The sequence below is a fragment of the Haliotis cracherodii genome, unplaced genomic scaffold (assembly GCF_022045235.1).
Source record: "Haliotis cracherodii isolate W230 unplaced genomic scaffold, xgHalCrac1.p SCAF_7, whole genome shotgun sequence".
Lineage (NCBI taxonomy): Eukaryota > Metazoa > Mollusca > Gastropoda > Lepetellida > Haliotidae > Haliotis > Haliotis cracherodii.
The window spans coordinates 47,215,580-47,239,160 of record NW_027266330.1 but is presented as its reverse complement, the minus strand read 5'-3'; the positions used below and the strand labels follow the sequence as shown (position 1 = coordinate 47,239,160).

Below are 23,581 nucleotides of genomic sequence, written 5' to 3'. Positions count from 1 at the left end.
ATGTAAAAATAAAATGATCAGTAGCTCGCATTTAGAATGAATCTTGTTTGCCACCTTCGAATTCCCTCAGTAAGTCCCTATCATGTAACCTCTAGCCGCCGTAACTATAACTTTATACTGTTCCCTATAAACGATCTCATTTTGACTTGACGCCACTACACATTATAATGAAAATCGTTTGAAGGAAGCAGTACAGAGATACGGTGACCGCAGCTGAAAACCTTCCTGTTGAGGTCTTCCTGTTTTATGTGTAAATTGTCCTGGTGTTTGTGCCTTGTAAGCGTAACAGGATATTAGCGCATGTTGAGTGCACCTATCTACACCCTGTAGCGCATCACTGTGTTTTTTTGTCACACTTGTGTGTGAAGTACATATATGTCACGCTGACCTCAGATACCTGCGAAAACATATTGCGTCTCCACAAACCGTGAGTAGAATCACCACACATATGTTTATAATAATAATTCATAACTAGTCATCACCTGTTGGTGACTTTATTCGGATATATGCAGGTTTTAACCAGATGGCTAGTGTGAGAAAATGCTGAACGCTTTAACACACTAATCCCACTGAACAGACTATGTTGTGACGTCACGCATGAGGAACTCGAGGAAAGAGTTAAACTACTGATAAAATAAATAAACGACAGACTTGGTAAATCGTGAAACATAAATGCGGAAGGTATTCATAAATATTTTGTTGATCGAGGTACAGATATGGTAAAATGACTGTTCTGTGTGTTTGTTTAGACAGGCTATGCACATTGTGAACGCTGCCTGCACAGATCTGCATCTACTTACCAATTCGATATATGCATGGTGGTTTATGTAGGTCTCGCTTGTACAAGTGATCGACTATCGTTCCAGTTGAGTCCTCACGAATATCGTGAGTGAGTTAAAATTTATCGACGCATCGACATTATTTCAGCCATGCATATAGCGACGATACGACTGTCGTAAGTCCATGTTATCAAAGGTATTGGAGTTTAGCGCTGAGACCGCCTTATACAACGGCACCCTGTTCAATATTCATAAGACCCGTGAAGATCCGGGGTAGAATAGGTCTTCAGCAACCCATGCTTGCCGTAAAAGGCAACTATGCTTGTCGTAAGAGGCGACTAACGGGATCGGGTGGTCAGGCTCGCTGACTTGGTTGATGCATGTCATCGATTCCAATTGCGTGGATCGATGTTCATGATGTCAATCACTGGATTGTCTGGTCCCGACTCGATTATTTACAGACCGCCGTCATATAGCTGTAATATTCCTGAGTGCGGCGTAAAACAACCAACCAACCAGACTAGTACAAGCAGCCACACACACGTGCATGCACGTCGCTATATAAGTGCAATCATCTTGAACGCGACGTTAAACCCCATTTCACCTCACCTCACCAGAGATGTTATTTTTATACCAACCTGACAATAACAAGTCCATATATCTTACAAAGGACACATTCACAGTTCTAGTTCGACGACACATGATATACATCTGTCTGTCACGTCATACACCGCTGGCATATTGAATGATGTGTTTCTATTATTAGTTGAAACAACGCATCTTCACACAATAGATTGTAGATGAGTGTGTCCTTATTGGACGAGTCGGATTACAGATGTTTTGAGGGCAATACACCGTCAAGCAAAATGTATAGTCCGCGAAATATATTGCCAGTCGTCATGATATTGCACATAAACATAAAGGTGTTCCAGTTCACTGTGAGATAGGTTTGTCGACATATTTCGATTTCTTTAACAACTGGGGAGGTCGGGGAACCTGGCTGGCTACGGAACTGAATTAACTCAACGACTCTGATTGGGATGCACAATTAAACTTATTGTGAAAACATCACATGCTTCGAAGTTTTGATTAACTTAAACTCAAATTAACTCAATGTCAAGCTGAAATTGGATCCGGCTGAAATGTCAAGAAATTAGAGTACAGCTATACTATATATTTGATATTTATTTTAGTAAGTAGGAAATAAATAGTAATTTTATAGATTTTCCATTTATATCTCCCGGGTTCCCTTTCTGCCGGCAGCCGACATCACAAGAATAAATTAATGCAGGAATAAAGCATATATACTACTACATAAGTCGTTCTTATCGTTATTAAAAATAGAGGGGCGCGGGTGGCCCATTCCTTGTGCAGAGTTGCGTCCCTTGGGCACGCCAGAAACCTATGATTGTGGGTTCGAATCCCGGTTCGCCCCGATTATGTTTCTAGGTTTGTCAGCACCATACCCGTGTTCGTGGGTTTCACCGAAGTGGTAAACGTCTGAGACTCGCATCACGGGCTTTCCTCCCACATTAAGCTGACACGCCATGATATAACTGTAATACTGTTAAAAGCGGCGTTAAACCTAACTCACTCACTATTAAAAATAGATCGAGGTGCCGTTTTCGCAAAACGAGGTGCCGTTTTCGCTCGAGAAATCAGTGAGTTTTTGTTGATGTGCCGTTTAAGCCTGCATCCCTAAAACATACATCAGAATTTCTACACGAACTGAGGTAGGTTTTCCAAAGACAAATTCAATTTCATGTTTCATGACGTTTGAGCGATTACCCGCGGCAAATACGAGAATGTGAAATTAAGTTTCATCGGATAGATATTTTCCGACAATGGCATTATCAAATAAGAGAAAATGAATAAAAGATCTGGTGTTTGTTTGTTTGTTCGCATTCAGCAATAATATATTCCAGCTGTATGACGGTGGTCTGTAAATATTTTAGTCCGGACCAGACAAACCAGTGATTGACATCATGAGCGTCGATCTACGTAACTGGGACACGGTGACAGGCATCAACAAAGTCAGGGAGCCGGATCACCCGATCCTGTAAAAAAAATTATACTATACATAGGACCTCGCCTCGGTAAGACTCGGAAGTCTTACCTTCCATGGGCGTTGGTTGATATGACCTGTTTGTTTTACACCCCGGGCCATTTTGTCTACAAGTGATGTAAGGGAGGTAACTCTAACTTATCTACTTACATCCCGACTGGGAGTTGACGCAAATGCTTCGTCGCCCGTGAGTTTTATCTCTCCGCTTACACGTAATCAAATAATGTGATAATTGCGTCAGTTATATTTGACATCTGTATTTTTATGTTGATTAATTGCTTGTGAAATATAACATGTTAATATGTATGATTTTGTTCATAGGATAGATGTGTTTTATTATTATTGTCGATACAATTTTAGCAGACGAGCTTCGGCCAAGATCAACACTCAATTTTAATGAACTAACTACCTTGGATAGATCTAACCAGTTATATTCTTGGTGGAAGCAGTCCAAAACAGTAGTTATATTCAATAATGCCTTACGATTGTTCATTTGTGACAGAAAAGCATAGCCACATTTAGAGTTCGTAATGAAATAATGAAAGGCTGTCTGAAAATGACGTCTGATAAATGTTTTATGTGAAGGTAAGAATCAGCAGACGTCAGTTCAGGAACAGGCCAGATCTAAATAGAACTGTTGTGACTAACCATTTCTCAAAAATCTAACTTCATAACACATTAAAGATGGTTATTGCAATCATTTCCGTTGTATTTCTCAAGAGTTCAATATTCATATAGAATTGGGCTGTATAAACTCTAGACAGATTAAGAATAAGATAATGAGTTTGGTCGGGGTGGAATGAATGCTATTCTATTATCAGAACTTTTGTGTCTATGAGCCCAAATCCTTCCCATACTTGTTTTAAGCTGATTTAACCTTTTCAGTCTCTGCTTTTTTCAAGCACTGTGTCTTTAATAAGCTGAGTAGCTGGCTATATATATGGAATCAATATGGGCCTACCTAGCCTCTACTGCATAGCATGGACTAGTGGAGAGTCACCACACTGGAGTGGATCCATCCTGACTGATTGTTTCCTGACTTAAAAAACAATAGAATTATTTATGTTGTGATGGAATATGTCTCTTAGTTAATGTGAATTAATTCCTCTGACATTAAGGTTATTTCTTTATTTGTCCTGAAAAATAGGACCATGTGAAAACATATTCTCAATGGAGTAAGGAGTGTTTGTTGATCAATGCAGCACTCAGCACTATTCTAAATGATGTCGGCCTGAAAACATTCGAATCTGGACCAGACAATCCAGTGTCTCTAGTAATTAGTAGGGCTGCAACGAATACACTATGAGGTGAATATGATTCGTATCAAGAATATAGGGTAACGAATACGAATATTAATTCACGAAACAAGTCAGCAGCTGATGTATTATTTCTAATAATCAGTGAAGCAATAACAACATAAATTATTTGACATGGTTTGTTAATTATTAATATATTATACATTTATATAATGCACTTATCCGGGTTCTAGTATCTGCTCAAATGCAGCAATGACCAGTGACCACAATACTTTCAAATCAAATAGTATAAGAGTGTTGTCTCTTGACCAAATCTATGCATATAACATGTTGTTATGGGTATATTTATGTAAATGCACATTTCATTAATATTCGATTTTGGTGGCCACGAAAAACAAATTCAATTCATGAATGGATACGGTTTGATTCACCGTATATGCGAGTGAATCGTAACAGCCCTAGTAATTAGTATACAGTATTCCATATAATAAGCTCCAGGGGCGCTCTCAAAATTACAAATAAGGGGCTCTTATTAGAATATTATTTTGGTGAAAACAACAGAGTTGGAAGATCATAAATTTCATGGTTTATGCTGACAGCCTGAAATGTTTATACATGACAGATATATTTTTCCAGAATTTAGTTACCCATAATTAAGGATGCATATAACACTCGAATGTGTATTATACATGAATAGATAAGTCTTGTGTACTTTGATCAATTGGAAATTGTGCTAATTGGGTTTGTTCACTAGCCAATATATTAGCAAATATCGCTTATTTGAGCGGGGTGCTTATTACGTCAAATACGGTAATACATGTATATTATGGCCAAAGTACTTTCAGATCCCTGCAGTTACATTCATAGTGGAAACAGCATATGCAAACAGTATTGTAGAATGGCAGATTGTGTCAAACACACTCACTCTTGTTGATTAAGACATCTCATTACCATGATTACCATAATCTGTATTTAACACTAATTAGTCTCGACGGGTTTCACTGAGGACTAATTTGACCAAGAAAAATAATTCAAATGGACATTTTTCTCTAGCAGTACTACCCCTTCAAATTGTCTTTTATCATGTTTATTGAAATGAGAGGAATAACATACAAGCTATGATTATCTACTTTGAGTGAAAAGATTGTGTTTACTTTGTCAATCCTTGGAGGTAGTAGGTTATTCTATTTATTACTCATTTCTGGTTTTCAGTGAAAATTGTGGATTTCCAAATCACAAGTTGAGACATCAGCTCAATAAATCTATTGTTTAAATGATATCACATAAAATCTTAAAATTGTCTGATGGCATTTGTTTGACAATCACTTCTTCAAAACATGTAATATTTTTCTCTGACAAGAATAGCCAAACAATTATTCTTTTATCCACAACAATGTCTGCTTCTACATCCTGCATGTCTATTGAATGGTGTCTGTTTTGTTTTTAAAACCTTAGGACCAATGTATTTTGACCATTTGTAGGATTTGGTTGGTTGATTTGTTGTTAAACGCCGCACTCAGCAATATTCCAGCTATATGACGGCGGTCTGTAAATAATCGATTCACGACCAGACAATCCAGTGATTGATATCATGAGCATCGATCCACGCAGTCAACCAAGTCAGCGAGTCTGACCACCCGATCCCGTTAGTTGCCCCTTACGGTAAGCATAGTTGCCTTTTATGGCAAGCATGGGTTGCTGAAGACCTATTCTAAGCCGGATCTTCACGGGTCCCATTTGTAGGAACAGATTATAAAAAAGCAGAAATCCCCACCTGCGACTATCAAATGGTCTCCCCTTAAGTATAGACTGTCCACTGTTTGGTTTCCTCTCAAGGATTCTCTGAAGGGACACCAGCTGAAGTATATAATGGGTATACAAGAAAGTTTTCTTGTTTTGTATGCACTCCTTATAAAACAAATTTTAAATGCAGAATCTTTTGGTACAAAAAATCACTTGGAAACCTTATTATATTATGACAGGAAATATAATATAAAAATAGGTTTATCTAATTACTACAACCATCCAGTCTCGTGAAGATTCCGGGTTAGAATTGGTCTTTAGCAAACCATGCTTCTTGTAAGAGGCATCTAACGGGATCAGGTGGTCAGGCTCCTGACTTGATTGTAGACTAACCTTTAGTCTATGAAATCTTATATTACACAATATCCCTCTTGACTCTAAAAAAAAATAATATCTTCCTATGCTGATAGAGCTAGCTAGAGCTGTCTAGACTTGCTTTTGTATACGTTTCTAGATTATTATTTTTCATTAAATAAATATATTCCACAGTCATGGTGCAGGTCTAACTTGATTGATGCATGTCATCGTATCCCAATTCATGTTGTTAATCGATGGATTTTTCTGGTTCAGATTTGATTATGTGCAGACCACCAACATATAGCTGGAATTTTGCTGATTGCTGACAAACAAACAAACATCCAAATAACTTTACAAATTGTAATAGAACCATAAAATGCACACTGTAAGACACGAATATGATTCTTTATGTTAATCAGAATACCGAATGTCAGATCGTAACAGAGCTACAGATAAACAGCATATTTGCGTAAAATACCCCACCAAAAATATTCAAAACCCAATTACTTTCAATTAACATGTGTACAGAAACGCATGATTAAATGAAAAACCCAAATGTATATAAACAGCACGTGTAAATACCCAATGAAGCTTTTTCAGCATGCGTACAAAGGAGCTAATTTCCAAAACACAAATACGACCTAATGTACTTTCTGAGTCAAGCCTAAATATTTAGAACAGTTTTTTATTTTTTATTTTAAAATGTTCACTAATTTTGGAAACAACCCAATAGAGTGATGAATAGATGAGTGAAACAATATTGGTTACCCAATGAAAAATGCAATAACCCAATTAAAATAGAAACCCTAGAGTAAAAACTCAATTGCTCAAAAAGTTATCTGGAGCTCTGGTGTAAACAGTTGCAGAAGTCTATAACTCTGTAGCTAGTTGAAGGATCACACACATGCAATACTTCATTACAATTACAGTAGAATTTACTTCATGTAAAACTTAATGTATTGGCAAAATGCCCTTGTCCTCAACAGACATTATTCTATCACAAAGTCCTTTTGTACCTTCAGTGTGTCCTGTAAACACAGGGTCTGGAGGACCGCTGGACAGTCCAACACGCCCACAACAGTCCACAACTTCATTATTGTAATACTGGGACAAAAAGTTCTGATCTGATAGGATTGCTCAATTTGTGTCCTCCGGCTGGGGAAGGGAGGCAACTACTGGCACAACTTAACTGATAGACTTATGCTTAGTCTCTGGAAATATAATTTTGATTGAAACAAGCCACTACGTTTAAGTAAGGATAAGAATTTATGGATGAACAACTTCTTTATTACAATTGTTCATCCATAAATTCTTATCCTTACTTACTTACTTACTTAGTACTCCAACTTCTAAATGCCTATCAAAATAAGTCAAGTCACTACGTTTAAATTGAAAAGGAGCCTCCAGTGAGAGGGGGGTGTTTAGAACTGAACCAGTGGAAAATCTAGACTTGCTTCATTTAGACCTATAGTATTACAGTAAGGGCGAGTGGAAGGGAAAATAATGTGGTTCATGGACTGTGAGACGGACTACTTAACTGATAACAGCTGGGTCAGTTTGTGTAAACTGCATATTCGGGCTCTTATGGTTGCCATGCTGTGTAATATCATGCATTACACTCACCATGTTAGAACCTTATTTTATAAGGGGGAATCCATTTAATTTCTATTGGGGGAGGTGGGGATTTTTAATGAATTGTTTGTCCCATAATATGCCCAAAATGTAGTTTGTTGGCAGTGGTGACAAAAATGAATAGTTTGTTGTGTGGAAAATACCCAAACATCAAAATATTTTGTGTTAATAGTGAAAATGAATAGATTGTTTGATGATGCTCAGTAAGCTGAAGAGTGTTCTCAGCGTTAGAAACTAACAGTTTTCGTCCACTAGTCCTTATAATGATAACATATAGCAAACCCCTTAAAAATGGCAATTTTCTACTAGTCCTTATGATACCTTTACCATTGGGCAGTTTGGCAAGGACTATAGGACTAGTGCCAATTTCTAATCCTGGTTCTCCCCCCTTTCCCCCCTACAAATCAAATGGATGCTCCCTAAGTCCTACTTAAACCTAACACCAGCTTCATTGCTACAAGCCAAATCTGCTGTGCAATAGACACATGATAGAAATGCAGGGTATCAAACTCACAAAAATTTCAGTCAGACCGCAGGACTGGCTAGCTGAAATACTTGCCAGCCCTGACCAAAACCTGCCTGCCCACTATAATCATATGTTTCTTAGGATAATTTAATTAAAAATATGAAAACTGATTGCTTGTAGCATAAGCGCATCGCTAAATGTTAGGTTGTCTAAAAGCTAACGGGGTTTCTTTTTGGTTACATTTTATCATTCATCTTTACATCTGAATTAATGCTTATCATCGGGAAATATTTAGAATATTTTCACCTATGAAATATAACCCGACCGTCGGGCAGGGGGATTTGAAAATCTCTCAGCCCGAGTTGAAATCAACCTGTCTCGGACGGTAGGGCAGGCAGGTATTTCGGACGCTGAGAAATGCACACTTTATTCGCCTGCTGTCCCAAGTCAGTTCACCGAATGGTATGGTGACAGCAAGTAGTAGCAATCTAACCTGTTGGCAGTTTAGTCTTGTAAACTACATAGGTTATGCCCTCTCTACTGAATTAGTGACGAAGAACATCTATCTTAAATGTATCTTGTGCGATACAACAAGCTGTTACGTTGCTGGAGCATTTTTTTCATACATATGGTATTTGTACACAGTGTTTTAAGTAAATGGGGGTTCTTGAGGTTTGCTCAAACATTTGAATTTTGGTAACACCTAAATCTTTAACGTTTAACGTTTAATGTCAGGGTTATGACATACTTAGTTTTTGAAAACTGTGTGTACTATATACTAGTAATTGAACAAGTTAGTGTTTCACTATGCAGAGATTTTGCTTGACAGTAATGGCATTGAAACAATTTGGCATATTTTCAGAATGTCATAAAGTTTTTGAAAGACATTCTTTTGTAACATTACTAATTTCAATATTTAAGACTCTTTGGGATATTTGGTGGACCAGCAGTCTCTATCTTAGGAAATGACCCACACTGAAACCCTGTCTAAGTCGGATATGATATGTTTCCTACTTGCCGACACAGCAATCTTATTGAATCAGCCTAACAATGGAGGTCAAGGTTGTTTTTGTGTTTCCCACTTCATGCTGTTATCATGGTACTGTCACAGTGATAACTTGTACAATAATCTGAATCAAGATAAAAGCATGATAAATATTCAAAACCGTATGATAATTTCCCATCTGATATAAAGATAAACATAGTGACAGCTCAATGACCCTCAAAAGTGTCAAAGTATAAAAGACAGTTGTGATTATTAATCTCAAAGTTTGTACATATAATCATAAGTATGTTATGAAATGGTTAGATTATAGCATGTTAATCACTCCACATACAACGAGTTCTACTTCACCTCTGACCTATGACATTTGACACACAAAAGCTGTTTCAGTGATCCCTCGTTACAACGCTACCTTTGGGGTCCAGATAATTGATAAACGTTATAGACGATCAGCGGTTTAACCGAGGTGTATATCAGGAGGTGATATTGGGAGGAGAGGTATACAGTACAGGCAAGGATAGGCTTGTGTTCTGTTCCAATTGTTGTCCAGTTGGTTGGAGGGTTTCCCGAGGAACACTACAAGTATCAAAATGACTGGATTCAAATGGAAAGATATTTGGAAGGTAGGGGGCAAGTGTGTTCAAATGACCTTCACATATTTACAGCGTCTTTCACAGAGATAAATGTGACTTACACTGTGGTTGATGCAGGGAGAATGACTTCAAGTCTGCAGGGTGACAGACTCAATGCAGGGTTTTATATGGAGCAGAGTCTGCAGGGAGACAGACTTAGTGCATGGTGTTATATGGAGCAGAGTCTGCAGGGAGACAGACTTAATGCAGAGTTTTATATGGAGCAGAGTCTGCAGGGAGACAGACTTAGTGCATGGTGTTATATGGAGCAGAGTCTGCAGGGAGACAGACTCAATGCAGGGTGTTGTATGGAGCAGAGTCTGCAGGGAGACAGACTTAATGGAGGGGGTTATATGGAGCAGAGTCTGCAGGGAGACAGACTCAATGCAGGGTGTTGTATGGAGCAGAGTCTGCAGGGAGGCAGACTCAATGCAGGGGGTTATATGGAGCAGAGTCTGCAGGGAGACAGACTCAATGCAGGGTGTTGTATGGAGCAGAGTCTGCAGGGAGGCAGACTTAATGGAGGGTGTTATATGGAGCAGAGTCTGCAGGGAGACAGACTCAATGCAGGGGGTTGTATGGAGCAGAGTCTGCAGGGAGACAGACTTAATGCAGGGGGTTATATGGAGCAGAGTCTGCAGGGAGACAGACTCAATGCAGGGTGTTGTATGGAGCAGAGTCTGCAGGGAGGCAGACTTAATGGAGGGTGTTATATGGAGCAGAGTCTGCAGGGAGACATACTCAATGCAGGGTGTTATATGGAGTGGAGTCTGCAGGGAGACAGACTCAATGCAGGGTGTTATATGGAGTGGAGTCTGCAGGGAGACAGACTTAATGCAAGGTGTTATATGGAGCGGAGTCTGCAGGGAGACAGACTCAATGCATGGTGTTATATGGAGCAGAGTCTGCAGGGAGACAGACTTAGTGGAGGGTGTTATATGGAGTGGAAGAAAATATCTTGCATTGAAATTTTGCAAAAAATCTAAGCATCACAATACATGTATCAGCTTTTCGGAAAATTTATTAAACTGGTTGTGTCTTCTATAGTGTTATTACTAGACTGTAGTGTAAGCAGGGTTTTATTGAATGTCAAATACTGCTTCATATATTCATAAAAGTTAAGAAAGGACACAAATATATATCAATTGCCGGCCCTATTGGACTCAATAGTCCAATGGATCTAGGAAACCTGGAACGATTGTATTAAACTAATTACATTGAAGCCTGTCATGTTTCTTTGTTCAAAAGAAATACAATCAGTGTTTGGACAGTCTGTGTCAGATTCACTAAATCAATAATTTTCGATTCAAACAAGGAGATCCCATAGTAAGCATGAGGCTTCACACAGACTTTGTATTATATTTCATGTTGGTATAGTGTCACCCTGGGACCCCCATTTTAATGCCTGGCACCCCCAAAATCTGGTACTACAGGGATATAGATGAAGGAGAGCCTGGTTGAACATTGACTGGCCATACGGAAGACATGGTCTCTCTTGCCCACATGTATTGTGTGAAGCATGTGTTTCTAGTATCTGCCGTCACTGGTTTATTGGTGGATTATTGCTGAGCCAGGCATAAAACCTCCTAAGTTTACAAGGAAGAAAGATAATTCACTTAACGCAGTAATTATGTAACAAATGTTATATTTGGTATAACACTTTCTTAGTACAGTACAGATTCTCATACTTTTTGGGGGTTGAGTCCCATCCAGGATTCAACCCACACTGCCAGAGTGAGGCACCTAATCGCCAACACACAAAATCAACGATCTAACCGACTAAGTCACTGAGGCGGCCCGTGAAGATCCGGGGTAGAATAGGTCTTCAGCAACCAATGCTTGCCATTAAAGGCAACTATGCTTGTCGTAAGAGGCGACTAATGGGATCGGGTGGTCAGGCTCACTGACTTGGTAGAAGCATGTCATCGTTCCAAATTGCGTGGATCGATGCTCATGATGTCAATCACTGGATTAGTTAGTCTCCTCTTACGACAAACATAGTCGCCTCTTACAGCAAGCATGGGTTGCTGAAACCCAAGTCTAACCCATATTTTCATAGCTTATCATGATGTTCATATTTTGGGGACTAACTGAGGTTAGTTTGGAACACTGTTTTTGTATTGTTCTGAACATATGACAGAAATATTCAATACGTCCTGACATCACAAACTGATCACATTACATATCTAAACAGTAGGTTGAATTTAGTAGTTTTATTTGTAATTTGGACATTTCAAAATGTTCCCTTCTTAAATTCTCTTCTTAAATAAGTGGACACAGAATAACCTACTTGAAGCTTGGAACTACTGAGTGAGTTAGGGTTTAATGCCGCTTTTAAGAGTATTCCAGTTATATCACAGCGTGTCAGCTTAATGTGGGAGGAAAGCCCGAAGTGATGCAGCACGGGTATGGTGCTGACAAACCTAGAAACATAATCTGGGCGAACCCGGATTCGAACCCACAATTTTCTGGCGTGCCCAAGGGACGCAACTCTGCACAGCCTTAGACGACAGGGACACCAGTGCAAATTTAAGTCCAGATATTCAATGAACACGTTTATAACCAAGAGTGTAATAATAGGATAAAATTGGGTACTTCAGTTCGGAATGGTTGACTGGTATTTCCGGTGTTACCTGATCGTGGTGATCAGTTAGTATTGGGGTTTTTTTTAACATTGTGTCATCATAAAACTTGAGTTTATTAAAAATGTACATAGATTTTGGGAGCCATGCGTTACCACACGCTATAACCAAGTTAGCGCTGTATTGAACAGTGCAATAGCAAGGGAACACTGTACTTACAGATTGGTCTAGACGTTTTTCAGGGGATGCTTATTGGATCGGCACACTTAATGTGACAAATATGGTATTTCATTTTCATTCACCGTATTTAGTCGGTACTTGTCATAAACAGAACACAGTTTCACTGTCACTTTTGACGTAGTAACATCGCTGCCACCAGTGTGGGCAAGGCCATCGCAAGAATCTTTAATTTTGCCCTCTAACCCCAAATGTAGTAATGTTTATACTTTTGTTTATGTCTTTGGGAATGCAATGATAGTGACTTTTGACCTGTGTAAGGGGGGAGGGAGGAATTAGGATTGATTGTTGGTATCATACTCGTTAAAGTGCTAAAGTGTAAAGGTCAAAGACCTGCATTACTTTAGGCTTTTTCCCCACATTATACTGACAAGAAGAAAATTGAACTGTATTCAAACTCATTTAACCCATCATGGCATTTTATTGTCATTCAGTCCTTCTGATAAAGAAATTTTGTTGCATAAGATCGTGGGAGATGTTTATCTTAGGGATTTGATCCCTTTGTGTGCTGTTGAAATTATTTCCCCGAATACATACCATGACATTGATTTGACATGTTTGTCCTTGTTAACAACAGCTAGCCATGTCATATTCTCCGTCATCAGATGTCCTGTTGATATTCCTTGTCAACAAGACCTTGCTAAGTCATATTATCCATTGTCAGACGTCCTGTTGATATTCCTTCTTAACAAGACCTTGCTAAGTCATATTATCCATCATCAGACTCCCTGTTGATATTCCTTCTTAACAAGACCTTGCTTAGTCATATTATCTATCATCAGACGTCCTGTTGATATTCCTTCTTAACAAGACCTTTCTTAGTCATATTATCTATCATCAGACGTCCTGTTGATATTCCTTCTTAACAAGACCTTGCTTAGTCATATTATCTATCATCAGACGATTGGGATTGTTCACTAGCCAATATATTAGCAAATATCACCGTGGGCGCTTATTACGTCGAATATGGTACATGTATTGAAACACAGCAGCTGGTATTATTTATACCACTACTCAACCTGTCCTTTTTGTACGCCATCCCATATTCAACGTGAATGTCTTGCAGCATAACGACTTCCCTTGTTTCGTTACTTGGGGAAAATTTCTTTAATGAAAGAAATGGAGCCAAAATGAGGCTATGGCAGCAAACATGGCTATGGTCGTGAACAATTACATGTGGAAATGATGTTCAAACTTTTGACACTGTCCCTTATTCCAAAGGTGCTTTTTTCGCTTTTTAACAGTGACAACCATGTGTTACAAATATGATATAATGGGAAAATAACTGCTCATATCACATGTTGTTTTTTCTTATTATGCAAGCCTTTGGTCATTAAATCCCATATATTTTATTCTTAATATATTTATTATACAAAAACACACTAGGGTAATAATCTCTTTATTATATACTGTCATTAATCATATTATCAAAGAAACCTATTTTCATTTTCAAAAACAACTTTAGGAACTGTATGTGAATTCAGTACCTGAGTAGACTGCCCAATTTGTTATGTAGTGCCAAATTATTCGCAGCCATGTTTACAGAAATCACTGATATCAAAACCTCTATCGAAATTGTTGGGAATGTAAGACAATAGTTTATAGGGCCAGTAGGCATTGCACCGAGTATGGAGATTCTTGAAAGTAGTTCTGCTAAGTGACCATATTTACATTTTTATCAGAATGTGATGCCATGTTTATCAGTGTGGTTTAGGGCTGGGATTTATTACCCACTGCAAGTCTCAAGAGTTGGGAACATAATGTCTGATTGATAATTATTTTACCGCAGCCCTGGCTGAAAAATATTCAGATACATGTATCAAACAATCAGATCATGCATTCACTGAAGTTGACTGAAGCTTTATCTTTACTCAAACATATACAAGTTAAAAGGAATGTGTGCATCGTCAGAAAAAAATGGTAACATTAGCAACATGTAGTGTAACCACTGAGCTATAGTGAGTTTTTGTCATCAAACAATATATCACGTGACCCGACCCGAGTACCCAAGTTAGCCGTCCCAGCCCTAGTGGTTTTTTTTGCATTTTTCCATTATATCAAACAAATGTCATGGTGTGTGATTTGTTTCCATATAGCAGTGAGAACCTGTATGACAACTAACCCAAACTCACAACCTGAAGCACACAGCTTTAACGCAATATTGATTCCTGCTAATGTTGGCCGACATGCTACGGAGAGTAACTAGACTAACTGCACTATCTTAATAATCTTTACTGACAGAGTCACCTACTGTATTCTACTTAACACATGTGGAACCATGACAGCTGTCACTTGGACATTATGCCTGGAAGCAGTTATTGCATTTGTTTAATTACCGTACTAATTCTTATAATATACATAATATAGCCACATTATTGATGCCACAATATGTTGAAAATGCATGTGAATATTTTTATTCTCTTTACTGGATATGTCCCTCAACTGCTTAAGATCTAATATCTGTCAATATATTTCCTAAATTACACATTAGACACGTATTGGAATAACCATTTATAAGATACTATTACCATGATTACCTTATGTTTTGCATGAATAAGACCTTTTTTTCTGGAAATTTTCAAGAACCAGCTGTTACTGTGCTATCGAATTTAAATAGTATTTTAGCTGTCACTATACTATTGCAATAGTATTTTAACTACGGTAAGTGAAACTATTGCAATAGTATTTTACCTGTCACTATGCTATTATGGTAGTGTTTTAACTGAGCTAAACTATTGCAATAATGTTTTAGCGTTCACTATGCCATTTCAACAATGTTTATGTTATCAGTATTTTCACTATTGCATTAATTTTGTATTTTAACTTTTGCTAGAGTATTTGTATTTTGTACCGGTAGTAAACAACATAATGAAGTTCCTTTGCTCTTGTTTCAGAGGATGAAGGTCCTAGGGATAGAGTTCGCTCCCCTGAGGATTCCCTTGGAGCGTCGCCTGCAGACAATATCAGTTTACCAGTTCACTCTTTCGTTCTTGTTCCTGGGCTTCTTCTGTCTGTTCCTGTCCTTCTACCTGCTGTTCACACGCTTCTACTATATATCATTAATCTATGCAGTGTGGTACGTCTACGACCGCAAACAGAGTGCCCGGGGAGGGCGCCCCATCCTGTGGGTGCGCGGGTGGAGGATGTGGAAGAACTTTGCCAACTACTTCCCTCTGAAGCTGATAAAGACAGTGGACTTGGACCCAAACAGGAACTATATATTTGCGTGTCACCCCCATGGTGTCATGTGTTATAGCCATTTTTGTAATTTTGCTACAGAAGGAACAGGATTTAGTGACTTATTTCCCGGCCTGCGCCCCTATTTGCTGACCCTCGCAGGCCAGTATAAGTTTCCTTTCTTCAGGGAATATTTTATGTTAACAGGTAAGTGCAGGTTATTAAGGGTTTATGTTGTTGTTGTTGTGGTTGTTTTGTTTAACGCTGCACTCAGCAATATTCAAGCTATATGATGTTGGTCTGTATAAATAATCGAGTCTCGACCAGACAATGCACTGATTAATATCATGAGCATCGATCCACGTAATTGGGATTGATGACATGCATCAACCAAGTCAGCGAGCCTGACCACCCGATCCCGTAACACGACAAGCATAATCGCCTTTTATGGCAAGCATGGGTTGCTAAAGGCCTATTCTACCCCGGTTCTTCATGGGTCTATTATGGTTTTAAGCCTTCATCGTACACAAGTATCCCTTCATCGTACACACTTTATTAAGGTTTTAAGTGTGTGTACGATAAAAGGATACTTGTTTATGATGAAGGGATACTTGTGTACGATGAAGGGATACTTGTTTACGATGAAGGGATACTTGTTTACGATGAAGGGATACTTGTGTACGAGGAAGGGATACTTGTTTACAATGAAGGGATACTTGTGTACAATGAAGGGATACTTGTTTACAATGAAGGGATACTTCTTTACGATGAAGGGATACTTGTTTACGATGAAGGGATACTTGTGTACGATGAAGGGATACTTGTTTACAATGAAGGGATACTTGTGTACGATGAAGGGATACTTGTTTACAATGAAGGGATACTTGTGTACAATGAAGGGATACTTGTTTACAATGAAGGGATACTTCTGTACGATGAAGGGATACTTGTTTACAATGAAGGGATACTTGTTTACGATGAAGGGATACTTGTTTACGATGAAGGGATACTTGTTTACAATGAAGGGATACTTGTTTACGATGAAGGGATACTTGTGTATGATGAAGGGATACTTGTGTACGATGAAGGGATACTTGTGTACAATGAAGGGATACTTGTTTACAATGAAGGGATACTTGTTTACAATGAAGGGATACTTGTTTACGATGAAGGGATACTTGTTTAATTGTGTTTTAGATATATGTATTGAGTTCAGGATGTTGGGGTAGTCAGGCCAAACACCTGGGCATCCTTTGCTCATGTATTTCTGGTACAGTTAATTTAACCCAGTCAGATGGCAAAAGGGAAAAAAAGATAATTTTGCTTTGAGATTTGCCCTTATTCTTCACATTTACCATGACAAAGCAGAACATGTGTGCAACTGCCAATATAACATGTTCAAAGAGCTTTTCATCCATGTTGTCAGGAAGATTCTATGTGGCACAGGACAATGGAACTTATGTTCTATACCACCACTATACGCAGCTCTGTGTGAGAGTTTGTTGGTATAGAGTATTAGTTCCATGGTCGTGTGTGTGTAGACAAAGCCACTGAGGTGAAGGTCATAAGATCATGAAGGTCATAAGATCTGTGTTTCAGGCTCCTGTGATGCAAGCAAGGAAAGTATAGAGTATCTTTTATCGAAGGCTGGGACGGGCAATGTCCTTGGCCTAGTCATCGGAGGAGCCATTGAAGCTCTGAATGCCTCTCCTGGGAACTTCAGACTTCATTTGAAAAACCGGAAAGGTTTTATAAAAATAGCAATGAAACATGGGTAGGTATATGGTTTTAGGATTCCAAACATACGGTAATATTATTTTTATCTGAAAAATGTTCAGAAGTATTTGTCCAACAAGATGAAGTCACTGTGTGGTCAGAATCACTGAGAATTTATTGTACCCTGGAATCACCATGGGGCACCTGCACGATACTAAAATATAGGCACCCCATCTCTCTCATCCATGGAAGTGTATTAGTACCACATTCTGAAAGAAATATTGTCTACATAGATGATACTTTCAAACTTGTTCGGACCGCCTCCGTGGTTTAGTAGTAGAGCGTCCGCCCGGAGAGCGGAAGGTCCGGGGTTCGATCCCCGGCCGCGTCATACCCAAAGACGTTAAAAGATGGTACTTGTTGTGTCCCTGTCTGGCGCTCGGCATTCGGGGGTTAAAGCAAGGACTGGTCGGCTCAGAGTCAGTATTCTGTGTCTGAGTGGGGTATTCATGTTAAACTGTGGCATGGTAGCTCAGTGGGCTAGCACTATTAATCGGCATCAGTCCGGTCTAGTACAAGCAGCCACACACAAGTGCATGCATGTCACTCTATAAGTGCAATAATCTTGGACGCGACGTTAAACCCAATTTCACCTCACCTCACACCTCAAACTTGTTCACAAGCAAACCTTCTACCCCTGCTGTTGTTATCAATTGCACAGATTATACAGATACCATGTTATCGTGGTTGTGGACAACAGGTGGACAGGTCTTCAGTGGTAGAAACTAATATTATTGGTCTACTTGTCCTGTTAATGATAACCCTTAAAAATGGCAAATTTCTACTAGTCCCTATGATACCTTAACTATTGGGCAGTTTGGCAAGGACTACAGGACTAGTGCCAGTTTCTAACGCTGGTCTTACAGCAACTTGCCTCCTGAGAGTTTCTAGGGCTTCGGAACTGCCCTACGATGGAGCACATGTTACATGTGGTGTCTCCTTAGGCAAGTGACTTGTTCCAATTATGCTTCTGTTCACCCAGTAGTGAATGGGTACCTGGTAGAATGAGATGGTAACATGACAGTTTACCTTCTAATGCATCACAAGCAGCTTGGGTTGTATACTCCCGAGGGAGCTGAGAATGAAAATCAAATGCACACCAATCTATTAACTGGGTTATTAATCGTATGCACTTTGAGCATAGACGAGTATGAATTTAGCAGTATATAAGAATTTTCCCATGTCTCTTTCAGAGCTGATGTCTGTCCTGTGTTTTCCTTTGGAGAAAATGACTTGTATTCTCAAGTGCCTAATCCTGAGGGGTCTTTCACACGGAAATTACAGATAACGTTGACCCGGGTATGTGGGTTCTCCCCGCCGATATTTTATGGGCGAGGTGTGTTCAACTATTCCTTTGGACTCCTGCCTCACCGGCGACCGATGAACACAGTGGGTAAGTTGACCACCAGTTGTGGTCAGTGTGACCACATGTGTCACTACTCGTAATTCTCGCACTATTTGATTATGATAAACAGGTTTTGTTTGATTCAAAGGTAGGGCTAGCTTTTGATACAGATCATAGAGATTTATTATAGTATGGATCAATTATCGATAAATATCGGAGAAGTTACTTTTAGCAAATATGCAGAAAAAAGATGAGAAAGAAATCAACATATTTCCCACCACTTGTGAGTGGTGGCACATTTATGCAGGGATTACTTTGTGGACTTTTGAAATAGCAAAAATAGTTACTTTTTTCATCTTTGTCATTTGACATTATTGGCAGCAAAAAGCCTGTTTTGGTAAATCTAAACTTTATTTCATCACAATAGTTATGTAAGATATTATCAATGACACAATTTTTGTATCAAGAATTGTTATATGCTTTTTGACAGCCCACTTCAAAGTGGACTTGAGTTGATACAAAAATGTAGTGCTATTGAATGTAAAAAGGGTCCTCCCTTTCTTTCCTGACAGCTTATCAATATGAAGAGTTTGTTTCCGTTCTTGTTTACACCAGTCAGCAGTGTTCCATCTATGCTGGGTGTAAACAGTCAATTTGGCCAGACAGATGAGTTGTTGAGACTATGAGCACGTCCCGAACCAGCGGCGGAGGATGACTCCCCATCAACTAAGTCACCGCGCCTCAGTATGCTTGTCGTAAGAGGCGACTAATGGGATCAGGTGGTCAGGTTCGCCGACTTGAATGATGCATGTCATCGATCCCAATTGCGTGGATCGAAGCACATGATATCAATCACTGGATTGTCTGGATATTTATAGAAAGCTGTCATATAGCTGGAATATTGTTGAGTGCGGCATTAAACAACAAACAAACAAAACATTACGACTGCACAATGGATGGTTCAGATATTGGTATCAACCTGCCATTTATTTGTAGTGGGAAAACCAATTGGAATTACAAAGAACGAGAATCCAACCAACGAAGAAGTGGCTGATCTTCACCAGAAGTACATGGATGCCCTCATAGACTTGTTTGAAACTAACAAGACCAAGTATGGTGTTGCTGAAGACGAGCATCTTATTCTTGAGTGATTACAAGACCAAATATGGTGTTGATGAAGACTGCCATCTTATTATTCAATGATAGCAGGACCATATATGGTGTTGATAAAACATCTAATTGCTGATTGGGAAAAGAGGAAATAATAAAAAATACATATTACATATTTCATTTTACATATCAACAGAAATGACAGTACAAAAACATTGTTTTTTACCTATAAACATATTACTGAAAAGATAAATGACTAAAAGAAAAGCTGTTTTGACTTATTCAGTCTCAGTGATTTGTATTCTCTGAGATTAGTTCTTTCAATAGATTAAATCATGAATGTCAGAATTGTGTAGTTGGATGAGCTGACGTTTGTATATTGTGGCTGATCAGGACAAGACAATTGCAGAACCGCGCCCAATGTAAAGTAAGCATGAACCTACTGATGCAGTAGCCGTAGTGCTGTGATGACTGGCCAAGTGGGCCCTGTATAATTAAGTTCAAAGCAAACATAACTAAAGAAGCTCCCAGCAGCATCCCTAATTCATCTGATAAAAACAGTGACTGGGCCTAAGTCAGAGACCTGCAGTTGATGCCACAGATTAAAACAATATGGCTACATCACATAGATACAGAATCAGTTTCCAGGGGGATATATTCCAGTTTTGACTTAACAAATGTCAATATTGGTTTTTATGTATTGGATGTCTCATGTTCATGGATATTTCCATAGAAATAGCTTACACTGTTCCTTCATTTCTGCATAATCAGCAATATTTCAGGCTCATGAGAGACCATTCATCTTTTGGTTATGCCAATGCATAATAAATATGAAAAATGTCCCCGCTATTTAATGAATGTCTGTCTCCATCATGTTGGTTTCGTTCACTTATTAATTGCACATTGTGATAATTGGATAATCTTTCAAGTAGTGTGGACTGTTCATTTCATGACTTGTGTACCTTATGAAATACATATCACTCACATTTGTAGGTTCAAGGGTTGTAGTCATTTCAGCCTGGAGATGTTATTTGAGTGCCTGGTTTTACAACAATTGTGTTTGAGTTGTCAGATTATTTTCATGTCATTGTTGAAATGAATGTTCTAGGTGCCATGTTGATGTTGACTATTGAAAAAGTAGAAATAATGGCATAAACTGCCTTTTGTTAAATGAATATACATAAAAATATACAAGATCTATTATGCGCGAAGTGAAAAGACAAAAATGGTTCTGTTCATGAGGTTCACCACAATTGTAAACAGCTGATCTTCGTGAGTGTTGCTACTGATCAAAGTGGTGAGAAGACATCACGAGACTATGCAATATGCCCTTTTATCTATATCCAAGAAAACATGCCCAATGTGTGTGTGTGTGTGTGTGTGTGATGGCATATTGTAAATATCTTACATTAAGAAAAGAATTATTACCATATTCGACATAATAAGCGCCCCGCTCTATCGCCCACGGCGATATTTTCTAATATATTGGTGAACAATCCCAATTAGCACCCCTTCCGATTGATCAATATACACAAGACTGGTTCAGTTGTGCTTGTTCTGAATAATTCATACTCATAACAAGTCCATATTTTTTATGTTACATGACAGTGATTGACTGATCGGTGTATTTATCTTCCCAAGGCTAGGGAGTTAAATGACAATATAAGTCTAGTTTCCACCCTTGCCAAACTAGGCTGGAATTCTGGAGTTATATTTTGGCTGGACTAACAAGTCTAAGCATAGTCAAATCCAAATCGTGCAATGAACTAAACATCTAGTTCGTAAACAACATGGATTTCAATGTGCAGATTTTGATCGACTGCAGGATTTGCAAAGCATGTGTACTGTCAACTCGGCGGCAACAAATATTTTCCAAATCTTTTCAAACTTTTAATCAAGGTGCTCAAATGATTTGTTGGACTTTGCGAGTTAAGGCCCCTTTCATTACAATATTAGACTATCAAAAGCAGAAAGTCTTGTTTTGGGTGCCGCAATTTTGTTTGAAGGAAATGCAAGTGACGTGAGAGTGGAATCTGATTGGTTAATAGGAGGGAGATAGAAGTGACATAGCTCATAATAGCTTTTGGTGGTGTTACAATCAGGCCATGAAATTCCAGCGTAGTTCGGCAAGGGTGGAAACTGGACTTTTAAAGCCAGTTAACTCCCTTGCCCTGGGAGGATGCTGTGTATTACTTGCATGCTACATGGTGTCATTGTGCGACTTGTTTGTCCTAAAATGTGATTAACCGAAAACTGAGAAGCACTTCTCTTGTAACTTGTTTAAGTGATGATGTCCATGAGAAGGGGAACCTCTCCTGCATCACGTATGCTCATATACTTGTTCCAGACTCAACTATGCTTACCGTATTCAATGTAATAAGCGCCCAGGGCACTCTCAAAATAGGAAATAGGGGGCTCTTATTAGAATATGATTTTGGGGAAAAAAACAGAGTTGAAAGATAAATTTCATATTTAATGCTTACAGCCTGAAATGTTTATATACGACAGATATATTTTTCCAGAATTTAATTGCCCATAATTAAGGGTGCATATAACACACGAGTGCATATTATACGCGAATAAAAAAAGTCTTGTGTACATTGATCAATCAGAAGGGGTGCAAATTGGGATCGTTCACTAGCCAATATATAAGCAAATATCGCTGTGGGCGCTTATTAGACCGGGACACTTATTATGTCGAATATGGTAGGTTATGCATTATGAATATCAGGGACCACCTCCATGGTCTGGTGGTAGAGCAGGAGGTCTGGTGTTTGATGCCTGGCCACATCATACCAAAGGACGTTAAAAATTGGTACTTGTTGCTCTGCCTGTCTCTCAGCATTGCAGGCATGTCGCTATAAAAGTGCAATAATCTTGGACGAGACATTATTAAAACCCCATTTCACCTCACCTATTAACACCAGGAGCGTATAGGGACATCCTAATTACTTCACAGAACCCTGACATGAAGCATGATGGTTGATGGCTGTGACATCTGTATGGTGTACATAATACTAATTTGGCAGAATGCTTATGAAACTGGCTGCCTGTTCCAGGTAACTTACTTGTAAATTACCCGTTATATATATTATTGTATATGTATGATGCCGTAGATATATTTTGTTAGTAGCTGTATCTACATTTTATACAGCTACTGTTTCGCCAGCCCCGGTGCTGTGAACATTTTAGCCATTCCAAAAGTGATAATATAATATATGTGTTCTTCTGTTTGTCTGTTGAAAAGATGGAGAATGATTGTGTTTATTTTAGTTTTTGAATCAAATTAGTATTTATATACCGGTACTCTAGTTTCTGGAAAACCGTTTCATTTCTATGATCCAATCATCTAGAAAATGTTCTGAAAGAATTCATTGGATATTCAATATCCAGAATGAAAGGTTATAATCCTTGATAAATG

The 23,581-nt window shown here is 38.7% G+C and overlaps 1 protein-coding gene across 4 annotated transcripts; it reads left to right on the top strand.

The window, feature by feature from the left end:
• Window positions 1-387: 387 nt before the first annotated feature.
• On the top strand, window positions 388-23,282 carry LOC139447411 (2-acylglycerol O-acyltransferase 2-like). 4 transcript variants are annotated; one of them, XM_071228745.1, is made up of 5 exons: window positions 388-427; window positions 15,647-16,136; window positions 17,529-17,703; window positions 18,899-19,098; window positions 20,047-23,282. In XM_071228745.1, exons 2-5 carry the CDS (start codon window positions 15,650-15,652, stop codon window positions 20,199-20,201), a joined length of 1,017 nt encoding a protein of 338 aa, XP_071084846.1. In that variant the 5' UTR covers window positions 388-427; window positions 15,647-15,649; the 3' UTR covers window positions 20,202-23,282. The 4 variants fall into 4 exon arrangements, with proteins under 4 accessions (XP_071084846.1, XP_071084848.1, XP_071084847.1 ...); XM_071228747.1 differs by lacking the exon at window positions 388-427 and adding an exon at window positions 3,019-3,031; XM_071228746.1 differs by lacking the exon at window positions 388-427 and adding an exon at window positions 3,042-3,056.
• Window positions 23,283-23,581: the final 299 nt, after the last annotated feature.

Excerpts from the sequence above, each read along its gene's own strand:
- LOC139447411 (XM_071228744.1), top strand. The coding sequence starts at position 9,892 with ATGACTGGATTCAAATGGAAAGATATTTGGAAG. Across the intron at positions 16,137-17,528 it reads GGAATATTTTATGTTAACAG|GCTCCTGTGATGCAAGCAAG; the intron begins GTAAGTGCAGGT and ends TCTGTGTTTCAG. Across the intron at positions 17,704-18,898 it reads AAAATAGCAATGAAACATGG|AGCTGATGTCTGTCCTGTGT; the intron begins GTAGGTATATGG and ends TGTCTCTTTCAG.